The sequence below is a fragment of the Tamandua tetradactyla genome, chromosome 1 (assembly GCF_023851605.1).
Source record: "Tamandua tetradactyla isolate mTamTet1 chromosome 1, mTamTet1.pri, whole genome shotgun sequence".
Classification (NCBI taxonomy): domain Eukaryota; kingdom Metazoa; phylum Chordata; class Mammalia; order Pilosa; family Myrmecophagidae; genus Tamandua; species Tamandua tetradactyla.
The window spans coordinates 43,034,095-43,054,453 of NC_135327.1; the positions used below are offsets into that span (position 1 = coordinate 43,034,095).

Genomic DNA, 20,359 nt, shown 5'->3' on the forward strand with positions numbered 1-20,359 from the left:
CTTGCTATTTACTAGCTGCTCTGAAGAATGAACTAAATTCCACTCCTCACTAAGCTGCCATCTTGGCTCCTCTGCCCTTTCTCTTTGCCCTAGCCTATCTTGGTCTCTGTCATCCAGGTATGGGGCAGATTTGGACCACAACTAAAGAACTCGCTGGGGCATTTCAGGCCGGGCCCTTCACTGGCAAGGCTGCTTGAGGGCACACAGACAAGAGCAAGACTCTGGGTGGAAAGCATTAGGAGTTTTCCGGAGGTGACAGTCAGTTGCTGCCCAATGGCTCTCTGTCCTCCAGTGGCCATTAGCAGACTGAGGAGGGATGCGCCCATCCTAGAAGAGTCCAATCCAGCCTTCCCTCTCCCCAAGCCTGTCTCTGCTGGAGCTTCCTCCAGGCAGAGTATGAAAGAGAATGCTTAACCTAGATTTGCCATGGCAGCCTTGTCATATGGGACCACAGAGGAAGCAGCCTTGGAGAAGCAAGCCCTTTGACTTCTGCCTTCCCTGACCACTGGCAGATGACTGGGATTTGAATTTGTGGTGGATCATAGCCTTGCCAGTGATCAAGGGCCCATGGTGTTGTTCACCAGCAAGTGGGAGATCCTCACTGAGCCATGTGGGACAGGGTCTAGGCCAAGCAACGTGCTAGAAAAAGAAGGAAGGGGAACAAAGAGCCTTTAGGGAAAACATGCCTTGCTTAATTTGCTCAGGCCCCCCCCCTTTTTTTTTTGTATGCTGTGTGGCAGGGTCACATTTTATTATTTTTCTGTGTGAGTATCCTGTTATTGCAGCACCATTTGTTGAATTATTTGTTTTTGTTGGTTTTTGTTTTGGATGTGCATGGGCTGGGAATCGAACCCAAGTCTCCCACATGGCAGGCAAGAATTCTACTGAACTACCCTCGCACTCCCTACTCAGGGCTCTTGTTCTAGTTTGCTAGCTGCCAGAATGCAATATACCAGAACCGGTTTTAAAAAGGGGAATTTAATAAGTTGCTTATTTACAGTTGTAAGGCTGAGAAAATGTCCTAATTAAAGCAAGTCTACAGAAATATCCAATCTAAGGTATCCAGGGAAAGATACTTTGGATCAAGAAGGCCAATGAAGTTCAGGGTTTCCTTCTCAAGTGGAAGGGTACATGGTGAACATAGAGTTCCTCTCTCATCTGAAAAGGCATATGTTGAACATGGTCAGGGTTCCTCTCCTCTGGAAGGGCAAATGGTGAACACAGCATCATCTGCTAGCTTCTCCTGGCTTCCTCCTTCAGGAAGCTGTCCAGGAGGCATTTTCCTTCTTTATCTCCAAAGGTCGCTGGCTGGTGGACTCGGCTTCTTGTGTCTGTGTCGTTCTGCTCTGCTGTTTCTGAATCGCTGTCATTCTCCAAAATGTTTCCTCTTTTATAGGACTTCAGAAACTAATCAAGACCCATCCAAATGGACAGAGACACATCTCCCCTAATCCGCCTTAACAACCACTCTTGATTGGGTTACATCTCCAGGCAGATGATCTAATTATAGATTGAAACATACAGTATTGAATAGGGATTATTCTGCCTTTACAAAATGGGATTTTGATTAAAACATGGCTTTTCTAGGGTCCATACATCCTTTCAAACCAGCACAGCCCTTTTGATGATAAAAAAGGAGGGACATTACCTCCTGACTCAGAGAGGCTCTGCCTTTCTTTCCTGGACTTTCTCCCTTCTTCTTTTTCTCTTGAGACAAGTCAGGAGGACCTCAGTTTATTCACTTTTTCAGTTCTTCAGAAGCATCTGAGATCCTGGGGCCCAGCTGTGTCCTCAGCCTGTGGACTCCAGACGTCTGGCTGGGGCTTTGCTCCCACCCTGCCTCCTCCCCTGGGGTTCTGATTTTGTGGCCGTGCCACAAGCTGGTGCTTGTGGGTCCCAGCCCTGCTCCCCCCTTCTCATGCAGTGGTCCTGAATGGTGATAGCCCTCTCTGCCTACCCTACAAGACACTGGTTTCCACAGTGGGAAGCATGGTGTTCACAGAGGGCGAGGCCCAGCGGCTCATTGAGATCCTGTCTGAGAAGACTGGCGTCCTCCAGGACACGTGGCACAAGGTGAGCCCCGCTTCCCCTGCCACTGCTCAGTGACCCCTTGAGTGTCCTCCCACCAGGAGGGAGGTATTCATGGCAATGGCTCCCCTTCCCAGGTTCTGGCTGTGCCCTCACCCTGCAGGTGGCTCGAACTTGGCTACGGCCGGAATCAGACCTGCTGCAGGGGTGGAGCAGGCCTCGGGCAACAAGGAGGCTGGGATGTAACTGGTTTGTGGCCATAGCACAGGGTGCAGGAAGAAGGTACAGGGGTCATCCTTTGTGCATGAGGAGATCTCAGAAGGCCCCAGGAGCCTTGCTCCCACCAGTTCCCTTACACTGTCAGGGCTGTATTTGTCTGGGACTGCTGGTAAATGGTCTGCAATCCCCCCTACCCCCCGCCCCACGAAGTGCCATGCAACACACGTTTGTCTGTTTCTTAACCACAGTTGGAATTGATTTTGCTGGAAATTTTTGTGCTTCTTAGTAGTTAGAGATGTTCTGGGGGTCCTGAGAGTCTGACTGGGTGGCCCCTGTCCTGAGAGCTGATTCCCGCCAGCATTTGCTGAGGGGTCATTCACAGTGCCCGGGGGTGGCTGTTCTGGGAGAGCACTGGATGGTAGGGGTGTCACTGGGCAGGGTGCGAGAGTGTGCCAGGGATGGTCCCTCCTGGGGACAGCCCCCGAGCCCCGGCTCCGTCAGCAGCCACCCCTCCCAGCCTGTCCATAGGTCACCCTGCCCCAAAGCAATGGCAGATGCCCCCCAGAGTGCAGGATGTCAGGGCCCAGTGGTCCCCACATATGCCAGGTCTGGAGGTCCCTGCCCATGTGGGAGGCTGAGGCAGGGCACCTTGTTCCCCACAAGTGGCTAGGGTCCAGGTAGAGGCCCTACTGTCCCTGCTCCAGGCCCCGTAGACCTCTGCCAAATGGACGTCCTGCTGTGCTGGTAACATGTTCTACTGGTGTTTCCAGGCCACCCAGAAGGGCGACCCCGTGGCTATTCTGAAGCGCCAATTGGAAGAGAAGGAGAAGCTGCTGGCCACAGAGCAAGAGGATGCAGCCGTCGCCAAGAGCAAACTGAGGGAGCTCAACAAGGTATGGCCTGCACGCAAGCACTTGGGGAATTCCTCCTCTGTGGAATTCGGCCAGGACTGCAGGGGGCGGGTCTGAGACCCCAATGTAGGGTTGGCATGGCACACACACAGCTTCAGAAGACATTATAGTCAAATGAGCACTGTGGTCCATGAGGCTGGGCCCACCCAGAGCAGCCTTGCAGGTGGGCTTGCTCCTTCATTTTGGGGGTAGGAACCTTGGAGATTGGATGGACCAGAACTCTCCCTTGCTGACGGCTCCTGTGGCGATGGGCTGTGTCTTCTCCGCCACAGGCCAGAAAGGAAGATGGCTTACTTGAGAATTGAGACCAAAAACCTATGGGAATGAGCAGAGGGGTTGCTGTTCTCCCATCTTCTGAACTCAGTGGAGTGATCAGTGGCCCATCGAACATGTTCTCAGCGAATAATATGTGGTGACAACTGGGTTTGGCAGAAAAACACCCATTTGGCCACATTGCTGCCATGGCCATGGCTGGGGGCATTGTACAGGCTTTGCCAGCCCGCATGGCATAGGCCAGCCACCCTCCCCTCTTCTGGTGCCCCTGCTGCTCCAATGCAGTGCTGGGGCAGGGAGGGAGCCCTATCCCCATGGGCTGATCACAGTCCAGTGGGTCAGAGTGTGCTCTGGGTATCCCCAGTCCCCTCTCCCCAGTGCTCCCTCCTCCCGCACTCCTCCTCCCCTGCCCTCCCCTGCCTGTGTCTAGATTTCAGGGCAGTATCAGGGAGAGGGCCTGGGCAGGCCTTGCGGCATCTGGCCCTGGTTCATCACAGCCCTGCCTCTGGTCACCTCCATCTGGTCATTCATGAGGACTTGTGGGTGAGGCAGCCTGATGTTCCACCCTCCACCCAGAGGCAATGCTCCAGGCCAGAGGACATCTCCCCTAGAGAGAGACAGGCAGGCAGGCAGGCACAGAAGATGAGTTTCTGGGCAGTCACTCTTCGTGACCACTCCACCCAGGACAAGTAAAGAGCTCAGCCTTCTGTCCACGAGGCTGCTGTCCGACCTCTCCAGACCCATCCTCACACAGCCTGCCCACAAGCCCATCTTGGTCCTTGGTCAAATGCTCCCAGGAGCATGTGCTTGGTGATGTCATACCGCAGCATGACATAGATGGTGGTGGCAGTGTGTACACCATGGGGATTGGCATGGCTACAAATAGGCCCCCACCCAGAGGGCTGGCTGGTTAAGTGTCTGCTGCTCCAGATAAATCCCTGGGAAATTTGTTGACCTCAAAATAGAGCCCTACAAGAAACCATAGGGTGAGCATTTACAGGGCTAGTTGGCTGTGTAGTTAGTTGCCTGGTTAATGCTCTAAGGCCTGCCCCGATCAGGGAGCCTGGTTTGAGAGTGGCACATAAAATTGCAGCCTCTGGTGGTGACTCTTGGGCCTGACTGTTCCCCACTGCTGGGATCTCTGGCCCCTGTTGGAAAGGGCAGCAGGTCCCCTTGGACCTGCCTCTTGGGCTCTCAGTGGTGGCTCTTGGTAAGATTTCCAAAACCATGAAGGCTGCTAATCCACAGATGGCCTCATCAACCCCCAGATGCATTTCCAAGCCCTCTTGGTTGGAGAAGGAGACTCTATCTGGCTGTGAACTGCAGGGCCCATGACATTCTTGGGGTTAGCTTTTCCTTTCTCACCCTTCATGGTGGCAGCCTGGGGCTGTGAGGTGAGCAAGAGTTGAAAGGTATGTCCAACCAGGACCTCCCTTCCTCCCCCAGGCACTCCCTCTTCCCTGAAACTTGGGGAGGTCCTCTTGGGCTCTCATATGCAAACCTGGTCCTCTCAGGACCCTCTTTGAATTCTTCCTTATCTGAGAACCAAAGCTGGCACCCCAAGCACCTCCACCTCTGCTTCTTCTGGCCCCACCCCCATCTTCCTTGCACTTCAATGTGCCATGCCCTCTCTTGCTTTCTTGTCATCTTTGGGCCTGTCCTCCAGCTTTCCCTCAGTCTCAGATGCCTTCCCTGCTTGGTTGTCTGGAATATTTCTCTTTATCTTCAAGTCAGCCCCCTTTGTTCTGGAAGCTTTGGATCTTCCATTTTCCTCTCCTTACACTTAGGTCACTGTTACAGTTATGCCTCCTTGTCGCTGTGTCCATTGTCAAAAGTAGGAGCCCCTGGAGAGCAAATACCTGCCCACATCCCTTCTAGCTGTGAAACTTCTTCCACCTATAGATGGTTAAATGCCTGCAGTTTATACATTTGGCTGTTTTCCCTCTCTGGCGTCCTGGAATGTATGGACACTGAGTCCCAGCAGCTCTACTGAGAGTTTGAGTAGAGCCTCTGTGCTCTTTTTGTTCTTATGTCTTATCTCGTAGCCCCACACCATGTTGAGGAAATCAGTTATTGAAAACGTGCAGGTTCCTCTCAACCTCGTTCCCCACAGGAGCTGGTGAGAGTGATAGGCTCTGCGTGTCAGGGTCTGCTCCCCTATGTCTGTTTTCTTTGTCCTCATAAAGAAGTTTTTATAGCTAAAAAAGAGATTTTGCTTAATTCTTTTTCTTGGGGCCTGGCGTAAGGCATGATCTGACCCCATTGAGAACTTCATCTGCCGCTTCTGTGCATCATGAATTTGTGAAGTCCAAGGGAGATCTGGGTTAAGGGGCTATTTTGGGCCCTTTCTGTAGGCGCTATGGGCTCAGTCCCTCAGGGGCTATGTCCTAACCTCCCAACCCATGATGGGCTTTGAGGGGTCTCAGCTCTAGGGCAGGCTCCAGCAGTATATAGCCCTTCTGGAAAAAGTTCCTTCCAGCTGTTGCCTGTTGTGTCCTCCAGGCTCTGGGTCTGGGTGTGGTCGGACCGAGGCCGGGGAGGGCAAGAGGTCTGTATTGTGGGGCTGGGGAGGCAGGTGGACCCAGGGTGCTCTGCAGCCCTCAGAAGCTCACCCCATGCAGGCCTCATCTTGGCCTGGGGCAGTACCTAATAGCAGTGTCAAGTTTGAGTCAGGGACTAGAACCAGTGCTCATGCCTCATCACCTAGCCTGGTCAAAAAGAACTGAGTCTAGTTGGACACCCCTCTCCTGGACCCCAGGCAGTTAGGTCCTGCACACCTTGAGTTCCCCCAAGTTCTGGGACATGCTCGTTACTGTGCTGAGTTAGTGGAGGGTGCATCCCCAGACCCCATAGTCTCAGCCTCTGGGTGTGATGTGGTGGGTAGAGGCCAGGGGGGTGGCTGTGTGTAGGCCATGGGCACCCAGGGCCCTTCTGAGTTGTGGCTCCTTCCCTTCCCCCCATCAGCATGTGGGCTATTGTCTGGGAGACCCAGCAGAGAGAAGTCTCCAGGAAGATGCCTCCTGCTTGCTCACATGGGGAAGCTTCCACGTCACCCCTCACTCCTGCCACGCCTACCCTGGGCTAGGGGTGCATTGGAGAAGAGTGTGCAGTGGGGCCTTCAGGCCTTGCTAATGTTGCCATCCCTGCCTCCTGAGGGCTTCCTGGGCCAGCCAGAGCTGTTGTAACTCGACACCCCCTCCTTTCAGGGACCGGCTGGGGCTCACATAGGCCCAGGTTTGAATCCCAACCCTACTGCTTAGGGCTGTTTTCTCAGACAAAGCTTAACATTCTCAGCTTTCACAGGAGAGAATGAGCCTTATAAAATTGCTGAGAGGATTTGACAATTGCTTGTCACAGAAGGGCTCCCCATGCCAGCTCCCTCTCCCTTCCTGGAAGTGCTTAATAGAGTGTCCTTAAAATGGGCTTATGTGCCTCTTTGGGCTTCTCACCTTGGATAAAGCCTAAAAGGTGACCATCTCTGAACAGGCAGCCGTAGTACATGTAGGCTCCCACCTTCCCAGCCTCTGGGCTTCTCCCATCTCCCTTGGGGAGAGAGGCTTTACCCACTTCCCTGGTCTACTGCCTGAGGTGCTGGGTCCCTCAAGCCAGCACCCTCTGTTCATTGTGGGTGGTCACAGCTGACTGGAGCGGGAGGTCAGAGCAGCTGCCTGTGAAAGCCAGGCCTTCTGGAAGTGAGACTGGGCCCCCGGTTGGGGGGATGGGCAGCCCCAGGCATCCTGGTCCTGACAGAGGCACTGGAGAAGTGGTCATTCAGACCACCTAAACATCAGTAACTGAGCCAGGCCACAGTAGCTTCAGCCCAGTGGAGCCGAGTGGTGCCCCTAAGACCTGCTCTATTTTCCACCCTCCCTCAGCCCTGGGGATGCCCTGACAGAATCTACTTAGTGAGTATCTTGAACCTGTCTTATGTATGACTCCTGCCCCTGCCTCATAACTGGCCTCTCTCTCCATTGCTGTCCTCCCAGGAGCTGGCAGCAGAAAAGGCCAAGGCGACAGCGGGAGAGGCCAAGGTAAAGAAGCAGCTTGTGGCGCGGGAGCAGGAGATCGCGGCTGTGCAGGCACGCATGCAGGCCAGCTACCGTGAACACGTCAAGGAGGTGCAGCAGCTCCAGGGCAAGGTGGGTTGGGCAGCAGAGCAGGGGTTGGGGCAAGGCTGAGCCCCACCCCCAGGATGACTCCCAGAGGCTAAGCACTAGCAGGAGGCCCTGGAGGACTGTGGGGGCTGCTACAGGGGTTTTGGAGGGGCCAGGAGCAGTTCTATGTGGCCCAACAGTATCACGCAGTCCATTTTGTGCATGTGTTGAATGTTAATAACCAAGAAGGGAATACATCTAAAGAGCACTTTTCCATAGAGCCTGGTCTCAGGCAGCCCCCCTAAGTCTAGTCTCCTGTGTGACCGTGGGTCAAATGCAAGTTCATGGCCTCCCAGGTGGAACTAGAGTCATTCTGGCTCTGCCTTCTCTGAACAGAGTTTGGGAGGCTCCCATAGAACAAGAGACCTGAGAACCACTCAGCTGTAGCATCGGGGGCGCTAAGGCCGGTGAGGGTAGCTGCCCTTGCAGACTGGTCTCTCTTGGCTGAGCCATGGTGGTTATCTCCTGCGATCTGCCCTCTGCTTGTCGCAGCTGTAACCCTGCTGGTGGTGTCTTGGAATGTGGCACAGGAGGATTGAGGACAGAAAGTGTGTGGTCATCCTCTGGGTCTTTTTGGGCTATGGCCATGGCCATTACCTCACAACAGTTACTGGGTAACCTTAGAGGTGCACACACGGAAGGGAGGCTCGGGGATGGCTGAGCAGCCCAGCAAAGCAGTAGAGGAGGCATATCACTGGCAGCCCACACTGCAGCTGTGTGGTCCACAGACCTTTCTTACTTTAGGAGCCTCCCAGCCACTCTGTGGAGAAGGCAGAGCTTTCTAGGGGTTTCTGTTTGTGGGCTGCATCCTCACCAGCATCAGTCCAGTGATGGGTTCCCTTTGTAAAGCAGAGCCTCACCCAGCTCCTAGGGTCTGAGTAGATCCCTGATGCCCTCGTCAATGAATGTACAGGTCCGGACTCTTCAGGAGCAGCTGGAAAACGGCCCCAACACTCAGCTGGCCCGCCTGCAGCAGGAGAACTCCATCCTGAGGGATGCCTTGAACCAGGCCACAAGCCAGGTTGAGAGCAAGTAAGCAGAGCCCTCCTTGCCCAACAGAATCAGGCCATCCCCAGGGGTTCCAAAACCCCCCAGGTTCCTATGTGCCTCTCATGAGGCTGCAACCTGAGGCTCTGGTTTTCTGACCAGATCTGCAGGCTGGGAGCAACCTTGTATGGGCCAGGTGCACTTGCTTGAGACTGACTGGCCAGTCCAACCCCACCCTGGGGACCCCACTGCACTTTCTTTCTATTCCTATTCTTTGATTTCTCTTGGTGGGTTGGTTTCTTGGCCTGGGGGACACCCTGCAAGGACTGTTCTGGGATTTCGCATTGTCCCTGGGCCTTGCCGAGCAGAGGATGCTGACTAAAGCAGAGTGCACCAATCCAGTTTGGTCCTCTAGCTGGAAGTCCATGGGGGCCTTGCAGGTCGGGGAACCTCAGCTCGGGGGTGGCTGCGAGGGGCATTATGTGCCCACGTCTGTGACTGTGAGTGGCCCCCAGTCTGAAGCAAGATCTAATCTTTGCTACTGGAGGGAGTGGTGTCCTTGTTACTCTCCTCCCAGGTGAAAAGGCAGGTGTTGAGCTGCTCCCTCTTCTGTTCAGTCAAGTCTCTGCAACTCCTGAGATTTCCTCTCAGGTCCTGAGCTCCAACTTTGGAAGCACAGCATGGAAGGGTGTGTAAGGGCGAGAGCACAGTGCCTGGTGCCCAGGGTCCTGTCTGCCTTGGGGCAAAGAAAAGAACATCTACCTTTCTTCTGTCGGTGTGTCCAGGCATTTCTGGGAGGACACTATGGACATTTTTTTTTTTTTACTATTTTTATTGTAAATAACAAACATACAAATGTTCTTGATATGGTTATAATCAATGGCTCACAACATCATCACACAGTTGTGTAGTCACGACAATGATCATTTCCTGTGGAATCTTAAGAGCATGTTTTGCTCTTTGCTTTCTCTGGTCCACATCCCATGCTGGACAAATGATGTCCTCAACAAAGCACCCCAGACACGCCGGGCAGGTGGTGCTGAGTGGCTTTAGTAGTGGCTCTGATCTGTGAAGAGCCAGGCCCCAGAGGAAAGTCACAGACCACCAGCTTGTACTCAAAGCAGGTATGAGCTTACATGAACCCTCTTCTGTCTGTCATTTGGGGGCTGGTGACTATCTTGCAGGCAGAATGCAGAACTGGCCAAGCTCCGGCAGGAGCTCAGTAAAGTCAGCAAGGAGTTAGTGGAGAAGTCAGAGGCCACACGGCAGGAGGAGCAGCAGCGGAAGGCTCTGGAAGCCAAGGCAGTTGCATTCGAGAAGCAGATCCTACAGCTGCAGGTGAGTTAGCACGGCCGCCTTCATAACCCCTGCACCCTACCCCCATATGCTCTCCAAGACTGTCTGCAAGCATCTGCCTGGCCAAACCAGGTCACCTCTTCCCAGCTGTGGCTATGATGGTGGGAGACACGGGCCAGGCTGGCTCTTGGACCACTGTCGATGTTGGCCTCAGTAGTAACAGCAACAGTTGGCCCTTAGTGGGTGCTTTCTTGTGCTCAGGACTGTTCTAAGCATCCTGAGTTATCAGGATGTTCTCAGTGTGACCCTGTGACACAGGTGCTCTTGTCTCTATTATCTTCATTATACCCATAAGGAAATAAGGCACAGAGAAATTAAGGAACTACCGCAGGTTCACACAGTTGGGCCAGGCAGAGGTAAGCTTAAACCCTGGAGTCTAGCTTCCTCCCATGCTCTCCTCAGCTCCACTAGGAACCAGCCAAGCTAACTGGCCACAATGCAGCCTCTGGCTTCTAGGCCTGGTGGGCTTGCTTCTTTCTCAGTCCCTGGGTGGGGCCTGGAGGGCTCTCGCTTTCCTCCTTCAGAGGGGCCTTTTGCCATGGGAGGGGATCACCTCCCTCCCCCAAAGCCTCGTTGACTGCTTCAGGTGTCTTTCTCTGTTGGGTGACACCGTCTGATCTGCAGCAGCTTTCTTGTCTGTCCTGGCCTCATGGACAAGCTATGGGGACAGACTACACAGACACACTTAGCATGTAGATGGCACTGAGTGCTGTATCGGAGCCCTACAAGAGCTCAGCAGAGGTGAACTTTAAAAAGTCTGATTCAGGGAGGTGAGTGAAGTTCTGGCTGGGTCATATAACTGGGGCCTGCTGGGACAGGACTTCTAAAACGGCAAATATGTCTGGAAGGCTGTGGTCTAGGGCCATTTTTTTTTAACTTTTTTTTATTGCTTAATATAACATATATACAAAGCAAAGAAAGAAAAAAGCAATTGTTTTCAAAGCACTCTTCAACAAGTAGTTACAGGACAGATCCCAGAGTTTGTCATGGGCTACTCTATCATCTCTCAGATTTTTTCTTCTAGCTGTGCCAGAATATAGAAGGCTAGAAGGAATAAATATTTTTTTATCATCACAATCAACTTTTTTTCTTTTTTTTTGAAAAATAACAATAAATTTCAAAGCACAGCACAACAGTTGGTTGTGAACACTTTTCAAAGTTTGGTATGGGTTACAGTTCCACAATTTTAGGTTTTTACTTCTAGCTGCTCTAAGAGACTAAAAGAAATATCAATTTAATGATTTACCAATCATATTCGTTTGTTAAACCCTACCTTCTCTGTATAACTTCATCATCACCTTTGATCTTTCTATCCCACGCTTAGGGGTATATGAGCTATGGCCATTCTAACCTTTTCATGTTAGAAGGGGCTGTCAATAATATGAGGTAGGGGGAAAGAACTATCTTGTTCTGAAGAGGCTGGGCCCTCTAGGTTTCAGGACTTATCTGGTTCAGGGACCCATCTGGAGGTTATAGGTTTCTGGAAAGTTACTCTAATGCATGGAACCTTTGTAGAATCTTATATATTGCCCTAGGTGTTCTTTAGGATTGGCTGGAATGGTTTTGGCTGGGGTTTGGCAAGTTGTGATAGGTAGCGATGTCTAACTGAAGCTTGCATAAGAGTGCCCTCCAGAGTAGCCTTTCAACACTATTTGAACTCTCTCTGCCATTGATACTTTATTAGTTACGCTTCTTTTCCCCCTGGTCAGGATGGAATTGTTGATCCCGTGGTACCAAGGCTGGACTCATACCTGGGAGTTATCTCCCATGCTACCGCGAGACTCTCACCTCTTGATGTCATGTCCCATGTGGAGAGGAGGGCAATGATTTCGCTTACAGAGTTGGGCTTAGAGTGAGGTCCAGGGCCTTTTTCTTTTTGACATGGCCTGGCTCCGGAAATCGAACCTAGGTCTCCAGCATGGCAGGTGAGAATTCTGCCACTGAGCCACTGTTGCACTGCCCTCCAGGGCCATTTTTGCTGGCTATAAGCAGGGTCTCCAGATCCAGAGGGGAGCACACAGCTCTTCTTGAAATTGAAGGCATTTATTCACCAAGATGAAGGTGAATTCTCTTTGGGCAAGAAGTGTGCTTATGTGTACAAAGCAGAAACTACAGTGACTCCTGGCAGCAAACCTAACAACACCCAGGTGACCTGGGGAAAGATCGGCATGGTTCAGGTCAGATTCCAAAGCAATCTTTTTTTTTTAATTTCTCTTTTTTTTAATCTACTAAATTTATTTTAACATTTGTTTCCCCTATTATTTATTTAATTTTAATCTATATGTTTTACTCATCTGTCCATAAGGTAGATAAAAAGAAGCATCAGACACAAGGTTTTCACAGTCACAGAGTCACATTGTGAAAGCTGTATTGTTATACAATCATCTTCAAGAAACATAACCTTTGGAACATAGTTCTACACTTTCACGCAGTTCCCTCTAGACTCTCTATTACACCTTAACTAAAAAGGTGGTATCTGTTTAATGCGTAGGAGTTACCTCCAGGATAGCCTCTTGACTCTGTTTGGAATCTCTCAGCCATTGACACTTTATTTTGTCTCATTTCTCTCTTTCCCCTTTCAGTCAAAAAGGTTTTCTCATTCCCTTGGTGCTGAGTCCCAGCTCATTCTAAGATTCCTTGTCCCACATTGCCAGGAAGGTACACACCCCTGGGAGTCAGGTCCCACATAGAGATGGGGAGGGCAGAGAGTTTGCTTGTCGTGTTGGCTGAGAGAGAGAGGCCACATCTGAGCAACAAAACAGGTTCTCTTGGGGGTGACTATTAGGCCTAATTTTAAGTAGGCTTAGCCTATCAAAACAACCATTTTTATATATGTGTGTATATATGTGTATGTGTATGTATTTTTTTTTAATTGAGAAATCTTCATACACATACAGTCCAACCTTATTATGCAATCAGTGGCTCACAATATCAAAGCAACCTTCTTGCTAAGGCCACTGGACACTGAATCTATGATGCTGTATCCTTCAAGGATTTAAACTTATTGAAAAACAAAATTTGGATTTGTTCTCAAAAAAAAAAGTCTGATTCAGGAGATTTCTAAGTTAGACTGGGAAAATTGGATTTTAGGTGGCATTTCTGTGTTCCACCAAATTAAGGCATGGCCTTTTTCATTTTGTGACTCCTGCCCAGTGAGCTGGTTCTTCAGGGGCCCCACCAGTGTACTCCTCCCAAGTTGGTGTGAGCAAGGGCCCCTGAACCCCAGTGCCCAGCTTCCTTGGAAGGCTCAGCAGGGCCTCCTGGGACAAAAGTGTGCTGTGGCCACTGAAGGCCTCTGGTTGTTTTTCTCCATGGATGTGCTACTGGATTTTTGAGACCCAGGAGGGCTTTATGAAAGTCCCAGCTGGCCCCGTGCAGCTAAGAGACCGGCTTCTGCAGTTGCTCAGTTTGATGGGCTGTGCCACTACATTCTCCTTCCAGGCAGGGGAGCTGTCATCTCCTTGCCCTGAGAGGCATACACATGGCAACCATTCAAGACTTTTTACATTTTGGGTTCTAAGGACAGGTGGGATTTTGTTTGCTTACTTGCTTGTTGCTGGAACTAATATTCTAATTAATGTCAGTAATAAATGGGAAAAATATATGCAGTCGGGCTCCCCAAGGTCTGAGCTAGAGTTCCTTTTCTGGAAGAAGGAGAAAGAGAATGAGGGAGAGAGGGAAGTTGGTAGTTTTGTCCAGCTGCAGACTGTGCCCCATTGGCCTCCTGGTGACTGCAGATCCTAGGGTTATTGAACCAGGGGAGGGACACAGGCTCCTACCCGAGAGGCGGCAGCCATGGGGGTGGGGGACAGTGTATCACCACATTCCTTTCTTTGCTTTCCATCCTTGGAGTTTGAGCTCAACTGACTCCTTGTCATATGCCATCGTGGAAAACATTGCTCACCCTAAAGCTTCCCAGAATTTTCCATCCTCTATTTCCTGGCCTGACGAGGGTGCCCTTGGTGATGACTTTGGTGTCCACCGACCTGGCTGGGCCTTGACTGTGATGGGAAAGCTGGTTGGCTGCACATAGGTCACACAGTCCTGGCCTTGAGTGGGCCCATTATTGGGTACCCTGCTGAGCCTGCTCGCAGCCTGGGAGAAGTGCATGTCCCCACCTTCCCTGGAAAGCTGTTGCCCTTAAAGGAAGCAAAAATTGGGGTTTGAACATGAGCTCGACACCCCACTTCAGTCGGTGGGGGTCATTTCTCAGCAGGTATCTGTCCTTTCTCACCTGGCCCCTGTGTTGGGGTTCATTGAGCCTGACCATCAGGCCAGACCACCGTGTAGCTGCTCAACAAGAATATGTCTGATGGAAAATGTCTACAAGATAATAGGTTGAACCATAGGGAATTGCAGTTTTCGGAGGTCAAAACTGGTTGAGCACTGGCAGGATCACGTGGGTCAAACTAAGATTCAGGTGAAAGAACCAAGTGAGGAAGCCATCCATATAAAATAGGCTTGACTACATAGCACATATGTATACATATAAACCCACAGAACACCAGGGATGGCTCCACCAAACTGTGTCCTAGAAACGGAATTGAGGCCATGTTGGGGAAACTCCCAGTTTACTCTGTATCTGTATTTTTCTATTGCTTTGTAACAGGTGTATATTCACATATCACTTGAGATTGTGGAAATGCTGAAATGACACAGGGTGCTGGCTGGGGTGAAATTTGCTGCAGATTCCAGAGCATTAAGGAAAGAGGTTTTTTTTGTGTCTAGACAGACCAAAGGCTACACACAGCTTTCTTTCTTGCTCAGGGGTAGGAGAGTGGGCCACAGGAGCTTTCTCTTCCTCCTTGACTCAGGCTAACTGATGCTGTGGTCTCTTTCCCACACCCTCATGCCCCCTCCTCTTCTCTTCCCCTCACCAGGCATCTCACAAGGAGAGCGAGGAGGCCCTGCAAAAACGCCTGGATGAGGTCAGCAGGGAGCTCTGCCGCTCCCAGACCAGCCATGCCAGTCTCCGGGCCAATGCCGAGAAGGCTCAGGAGCAGCAGCAGCAAATGGCAGGTGAGAGCGATGTGAGGGAGCTGGGTAAGCCTTGTGGCAGCAGGGTGAACCCATGGCTCTGCTGCTTTTTTCAGGGCGAGCTGGAAACACAGGATCAGCAATTGAGAGGGTTGGGCATGGACTAGTGCGAGGTCTCAGTTCCTCGGCTTGCCTCCCTTCGGCCCTTGAGCCAGAGAGGAGAGCCCAGAGGGTTCTGGACTCCCCTCCAATCCATGTGGCTGTGGGGCAAGTTGGACGCTGCTCCTGAAGCCACCGCTGGTCGTCACTGGTCTTGTGCATGTTCTGGGCCTTTCTTACTCTCCTGTCTTGACCTTGCAGGTGGCCAGTCAGGATGTGGAGGGTCGTAGGGCCTGTAGTTTGCCTGTGCCATGGGCTGCTTTATGGTTGGGAGGAAGCTAGCTAGCAGGGCCAGGGGCCCTGTGGAGGAGGGGGCTGCCAGTGGTGAAAGCTGGACGATCACCCATTCCTGAGTGTTTTCGTGAGCAGCTGCTATGTGTCCACATTTCAGGGGCACTAGAGACTTGGCAGGAGCCTGCGGTAGCCTTACAGCTCTGCAGAGACTTGGAGCCAGCATGACCTTGGGAGGGCCAGCAAGCTGTTGCTGTAAAAGGCACCACCAATCAACTCTTACCTTCGTGGTGCCAAAGCAGCCACAGATGACCTGTTGTAGTGCCTAGAGGATCTGAGAGGTCGGGGGTAGGGGAGGGTGGGCAAGAGCTGCCACGGAGCTGGGGAGGCGTGGCCAATAGTCACTTTCACAGAACTCTGGTAGCGTCACCCCTGCCCTCAGTCTCAGCTAACAGGCACCAGAGCTTCCGAGAGACTTTGAATCTTTGGGAACACACTGAATTTAATCTTAGATAACTACTACTTTCCCATCTGGGGTCTGAGGGCATCTCACCCCAGGGTATCCTAGACTAAGCCTGGTGTGACTACGAAGCCTGGTGTGGTATAGTTTACAGAAATGAATAATAAGCTCAGTGGTTATTATTATCACAGCTTCAGGCACACAGGGAGGTGGTGCAGGCAGGGGTCTCAGTGCTGTACAGGTACCAAAATGGCAGCTGTGTCAGTGACCTATCCCTCAGCATGTCCTGCCCTGACCCTCCCTCTTGTTTTCCTACTTTCTGCAACAGAGCTAAACAGCAAATTGCAGTCTTCTGAAGCAGAGGTGAAAAGCAAATGTGAGGAACTGAGTGGTCTCCACGGGCAGCTGTCGGAGGCCAGGGCTGAGAATTCACAGCTCGTGGAGAGAATCCGGTCTATTGAGGCCCTGCTGGAGGCAGGCCAGGCCCGGGATGCCCAGGTTAGCCGGCCCTTCTCCTGGGACTGACAGAAGGAGCAGGGAGAGCCCAGCCACGCTCCTTACTCGTTGTGCAGAGTGGGCTGACCAACAGCTGTGTGAAGCAGGTCTCCCAGTAACCAGTAGGTTTTCTGTCTCATTCCAGGCCAGCCGAGCAGAGGCCGACCAGCAGCAGGCCCGGTAAGCTGGCAAGGCAGAGGCTGTGGGCTCCTGAGAGCTCCTGGGGAGGAATCAAAGCCCCATCCTTTGCTGTGTTCCCCCAGAGACTTAGAGGCAGGGGACTGACTTGAATAGGAAGAAGGCAGCTTGCCAGCAGCTCCTGAGGCATCAAAGGGCTGTAGCAGGGGTGGGTGACCCTGTTCTCATACTTGGCATCCTCCATCTCCCGACAGGGTAAACCAGGTCGTTGGGAGGTTCTCTATGTATTTATGAGGCAGGACTGGAGGCAAGCAATTTTAGGGACTGAGGTCAGTAAATCAAATAGGAAAAACTGCTGCAAAACCCAGAATGGAGACCCTCAGCTATAGTCCAGGTTTTTTTTTTTGGTTGGCCTGCAGATTTGGGACCTTACGTGCAGTTTAGAGCCAGTCAGGTCTCGTTTAGCTTTGTCTGTGAGGTAGCCTTTCTGCTGTCTGGACTTTGATTCTTCTGGGCGTCAGCAGGCCCAGTGCCAGCCTGGGCTCAGGGACTGCGGCTGTAGCCAGCATCCAGTGGCGCACTCCTTGTGGGGCTGGAGTCCTTGGGACCATTATCTCTGGAGTGTGCACTTCTGAGCAAGTGCCCACAAGGCTGGGGCATGTCTTGACTGCCAAAGCAAAAGGTCCTTAAGACCAGCCACATGGAAGGAGAGCCATAGGGGGAAGCCCTGGAGCAGGGGAGCTGTGCAGGGTGTCTTCCAGTCCCACAGGTGGCAGGATGGATCCCAGGCATTTATCCAGCAAGGCTCCTCATTCTGCCGAGATACTGCATGAGCCACTGTTTCATAGATCTCTCGTCAGGCATAGCTCCCCAGCTCCCTGTTCCGTGGCTTGGGGCTCTGGTTTGAGGGGGCTGAGGAAGGAAACTACCTTCCCCAAAGGCCCTGCATGCCTTGTGGAAGAGCCAGGACCAAACACTCTGCACTTTGCTTTCCCAGTATGCTTTTTCCCAGAAACCTTAGGCAAACCTTGCATCATGCAGATTTGTCTGTCAGAAATACTCTATTTCCCTTCCAAGCAGTTTATCTGAAAGTTGCATCTAGGCCAGCCCATCCTCTTCTAGTGTGGAGATGAGGGAGCCAGCCTGACCTGGGCAGTGGTCACCCAGGGGGTGAGGGTCAGCCTGTTGGTGACGCTGGCCACGGACTCTTCTTTTTCGGGGTCTTGTTCACTTGGGAGGTTCTTGGGCCTGTTGGTGGAAGCAGTTGCTGCATGATATGTGGGTTTTTGTAGGGGAGCAGTCCCAGTGGAGCTTTGGGGTGGTAGGGACCAAGGTTCTGTGGGCCTCTGACCAGCCACAGTTTCTAAAACCAAACACAAATGGTCCTCAGGCTGAACCGTGAGGCAGGGCCACCAGCCCACAGGGGCCTTTGCAGAGAAGGCCTAGAAGAAGGAACCCAGGCTCACACATTCAAAAAGGCCTTCTCAGGCTATGTTCACCTTTGCTAGGAGAAGGTGAGCAGCCCCTTGCAGAGAGTACCCAGTCCCCTCTGGTGGGAGGCTGCTTAGACTGAAGTCAATGTTGAGCAGTTCTGTACTTCACATTTCACTCCTGGGCCTTCGCCATCTGCCCTAAATCATCGTGCAGAGATGGCGGTGGGAAGCTTGTTCCTCAGCAGAGCTAGTGCAGTTCTAGTAGCCGGCCCCTTGTTTTCTGGGTGCTGCACGTAAGCAAGACCCACTGGCTTCAGGTCTGAGAAGAAGCAGGGGAAGAGCTGGGCCAGCACCATGCAGATCACCCAGCATCAGGGCTTGTCTGGGACTGAGCTGAGAGGTCAGAGAAGAGTTTGATTTGAGGCAGAAACAAGATAGTCTCATGCTTGGTGGAAGTTGGGAGCTCAGGGGAACTGCCAAGGGGAGCAGTGCCGAGTCTGGATGGGTCAGATGGAGTACCTAGTGAGTCTTCAGCTTGGGGTGTCTTCCAGGAAGGCCCAGCATGTTCTGTGGTAACAGGGCAAGACCAGGTCTAGCAGGAGCAGCTCACTGGGTGGTGGAGCCTAGCTCACTAGAAGAATGTTCTGGAAACCAGAGCTGTTCAAGGCCCACCTGCACTTGTTGCAGTATCCTGACTAGTTCTGCTGGCAGTGCGAGCACACCAAAATGGGGCCTACCCCAAGCCCCTGGGCACTGTGGACTGAGGTGGGAGGAGGGCCTAGGGGAGGAGCGCAGGGTCCCTGTAAGCTCATACACTATGAGCTAGGCGTGGATGGCAGGCTCTGACAGCATTCTGGGGGGCCAGGGGTACCCTGAGGGCAGGTCTGCTGGAGGGTGGCCTTGGAGAGAGGCCATGGGTCTCCGAGCCAGGGCAGTGACCCCCACCTTCTCCAATTAGCTTCAAGGAGCTGGAGCTTCAGGTATTGTCTCTGGAGAAGGAAGCCACCGAGCTCAGGGAAGCCATGGAGCAGCAGAAAATACACAACGATGTGAGTGTCTGAGGAGTGGCCCTGGTAGGGAAAGAAACTAGGCAGGGGCAGTGTGAAGTGGGCAGGGGTGGCTGGAGCCAGGCCTGGTAAAGGTGGTTCTAAAACAACCAGAAGAAGCTATTCTCTGATACCTGCCCCAGGCTAGACAGGGAAGGGTCAGCTGTATTCCTTCCTGCCCCTATCCTACTCACAGCTGGAAGTGTCCCTTTCTCTGTGTGTGGCCAGTTTGTGTCTGGGGGTCCCACCCTCTTCTGTTTCACCTGAAGTCCCAGGGCTTGGGACTGCTTTCAGTTCTTCCAAGAATATACCCAATAACAGGATTGCAGGATCATACAGCAACCCTAGACTTAGCCTCCCATGGAACCTGCTCTACCAGTCTACTTTCCCTGCCAGCAGGTATATCTCCCCTGGGAGGGGTGGCTGGTGTCAGAAGAAGGGGGTGTAGAGCCGGGCCGCAGCAGCTGTGCCCTCCCTCCTCTTGGGGGCCAGGATGGGCTCAGCCACACCCATTGCCCAGCCTTCTCAGGTCTGATGCTCTCTGGCTGCCCTGTCATGCCCTGCTAGCCATTTTGTGGCCTAAGCAAGGACACAGTGGGAACCTTTTCTGATTCTCTTCTTCATCTCCTTCCCCTAGGACCTCCGAGAGAAGAACTGGAAGGCCATGGAGGAGCTGGCCTCTGCCGAGAGAGCCTGTGAGGAAAAGCTGCGTTTCCTGACCCAGGCCAAGGTCAGAACCTGGCCCCTCTCCCCACTCCCCTTCCTTCCTTTTGTTTTTCCTTAAGATGAGCAGAAAAGGCGTCAACTCGATTGTACTCTCTCTCTCCTGGTGTAGAGGTGAGTATAATTGCCTGGGCAGGGAACAGCAGAGGCTGCATTGGCCTTTGGCAGTGAGCTTGAAATGGAGCTGTTTGTGTACTTTGTGATTTTTTTGCCCCATGGCATTTTGTTGATATTCTGCTTCCTTCTTGACCCTCTGAAATCAAGCAGTCATGGCCCAGTGGTTTCTGCGAGTAACTTTTAGAATAAGGCATAGATGGGAAGGATGTCTTCAGCGGGGAACACAGGAGCAGAGGCCATATTGGTCCAACCCCTAAGCTCACCCTGGTCAGGTGGGGAGGGGCAGCATGGTGCCTTTCCAGTTCTGGGGAGCCCCTGCACCGCCGAGGAGCCCATAGCATAGGAGCTCCAAACCTAAGTGAGGGTGGTCCTGAGCCCCCCACCCCCTCCTCGTTTTTGCAGCACGTTTCCTTCTGCAGGAGTGTCTGCCTATCACCTTGACTTTCCTTTCTCCTAGAAAGCCTCAGATATTTTTACTTTTCCTAGCTGCTGAAACAAATAGCATGCAGTGGCTTATCTTAAACAATACATTTATTGGTTCATGGCCCTGGGACCAGGAGAAGTCTCAAAGTGAAGACATCAGCAAGGCAGTCTTTCTCCCAGAAGACTAGCATTCTGGGGCTGCTTTCAGCAACCTTTGGTCCCTGGTGTT

General features: G+C 52.3%; 1 protein-coding gene across 6 annotated transcripts in view; it reads left to right on the forward strand.

The window, feature by feature from the left end:
- Positions 1–20,359, forward strand: part of RRBP1 (ribosome binding protein 1) — a 73,969-nt gene that overhangs the window by 45,219 nt on the left and 8,391 nt on the right. For all 6 annotated transcript variants that reach the window (XM_077115015.1, XM_077115000.1, XM_077115007.1 and 3 more), the window contains exons 3-12: positions 1,925–2,073; positions 3,018–3,140; positions 7,418–7,570; positions 8,499–8,617; positions 9,757–9,910; positions 14,809–14,947; positions 16,084–16,253; positions 16,396–16,430; positions 18,780–18,870; positions 19,505–19,597. In XM_077115015.1, coding sequence (XP_076971130.1) covers positions 1,925–2,073; positions 3,018–3,140; positions 7,418–7,570; positions 8,499–8,617; positions 9,757–9,910; positions 14,809–14,947; positions 16,084–16,253; positions 16,396–16,430; positions 18,780–18,870; positions 19,505–19,597 — 1,226 coding nt within the window. The remainder of the gene's footprint in view (positions 1–1,924; positions 2,074–3,017; positions 3,141–7,417; positions 7,571–8,498; positions 8,618–9,756; positions 9,911–14,808; positions 14,948–16,083; positions 16,254–16,395; positions 16,431–18,779; positions 18,871–19,504; positions 19,598–20,359) is intronic.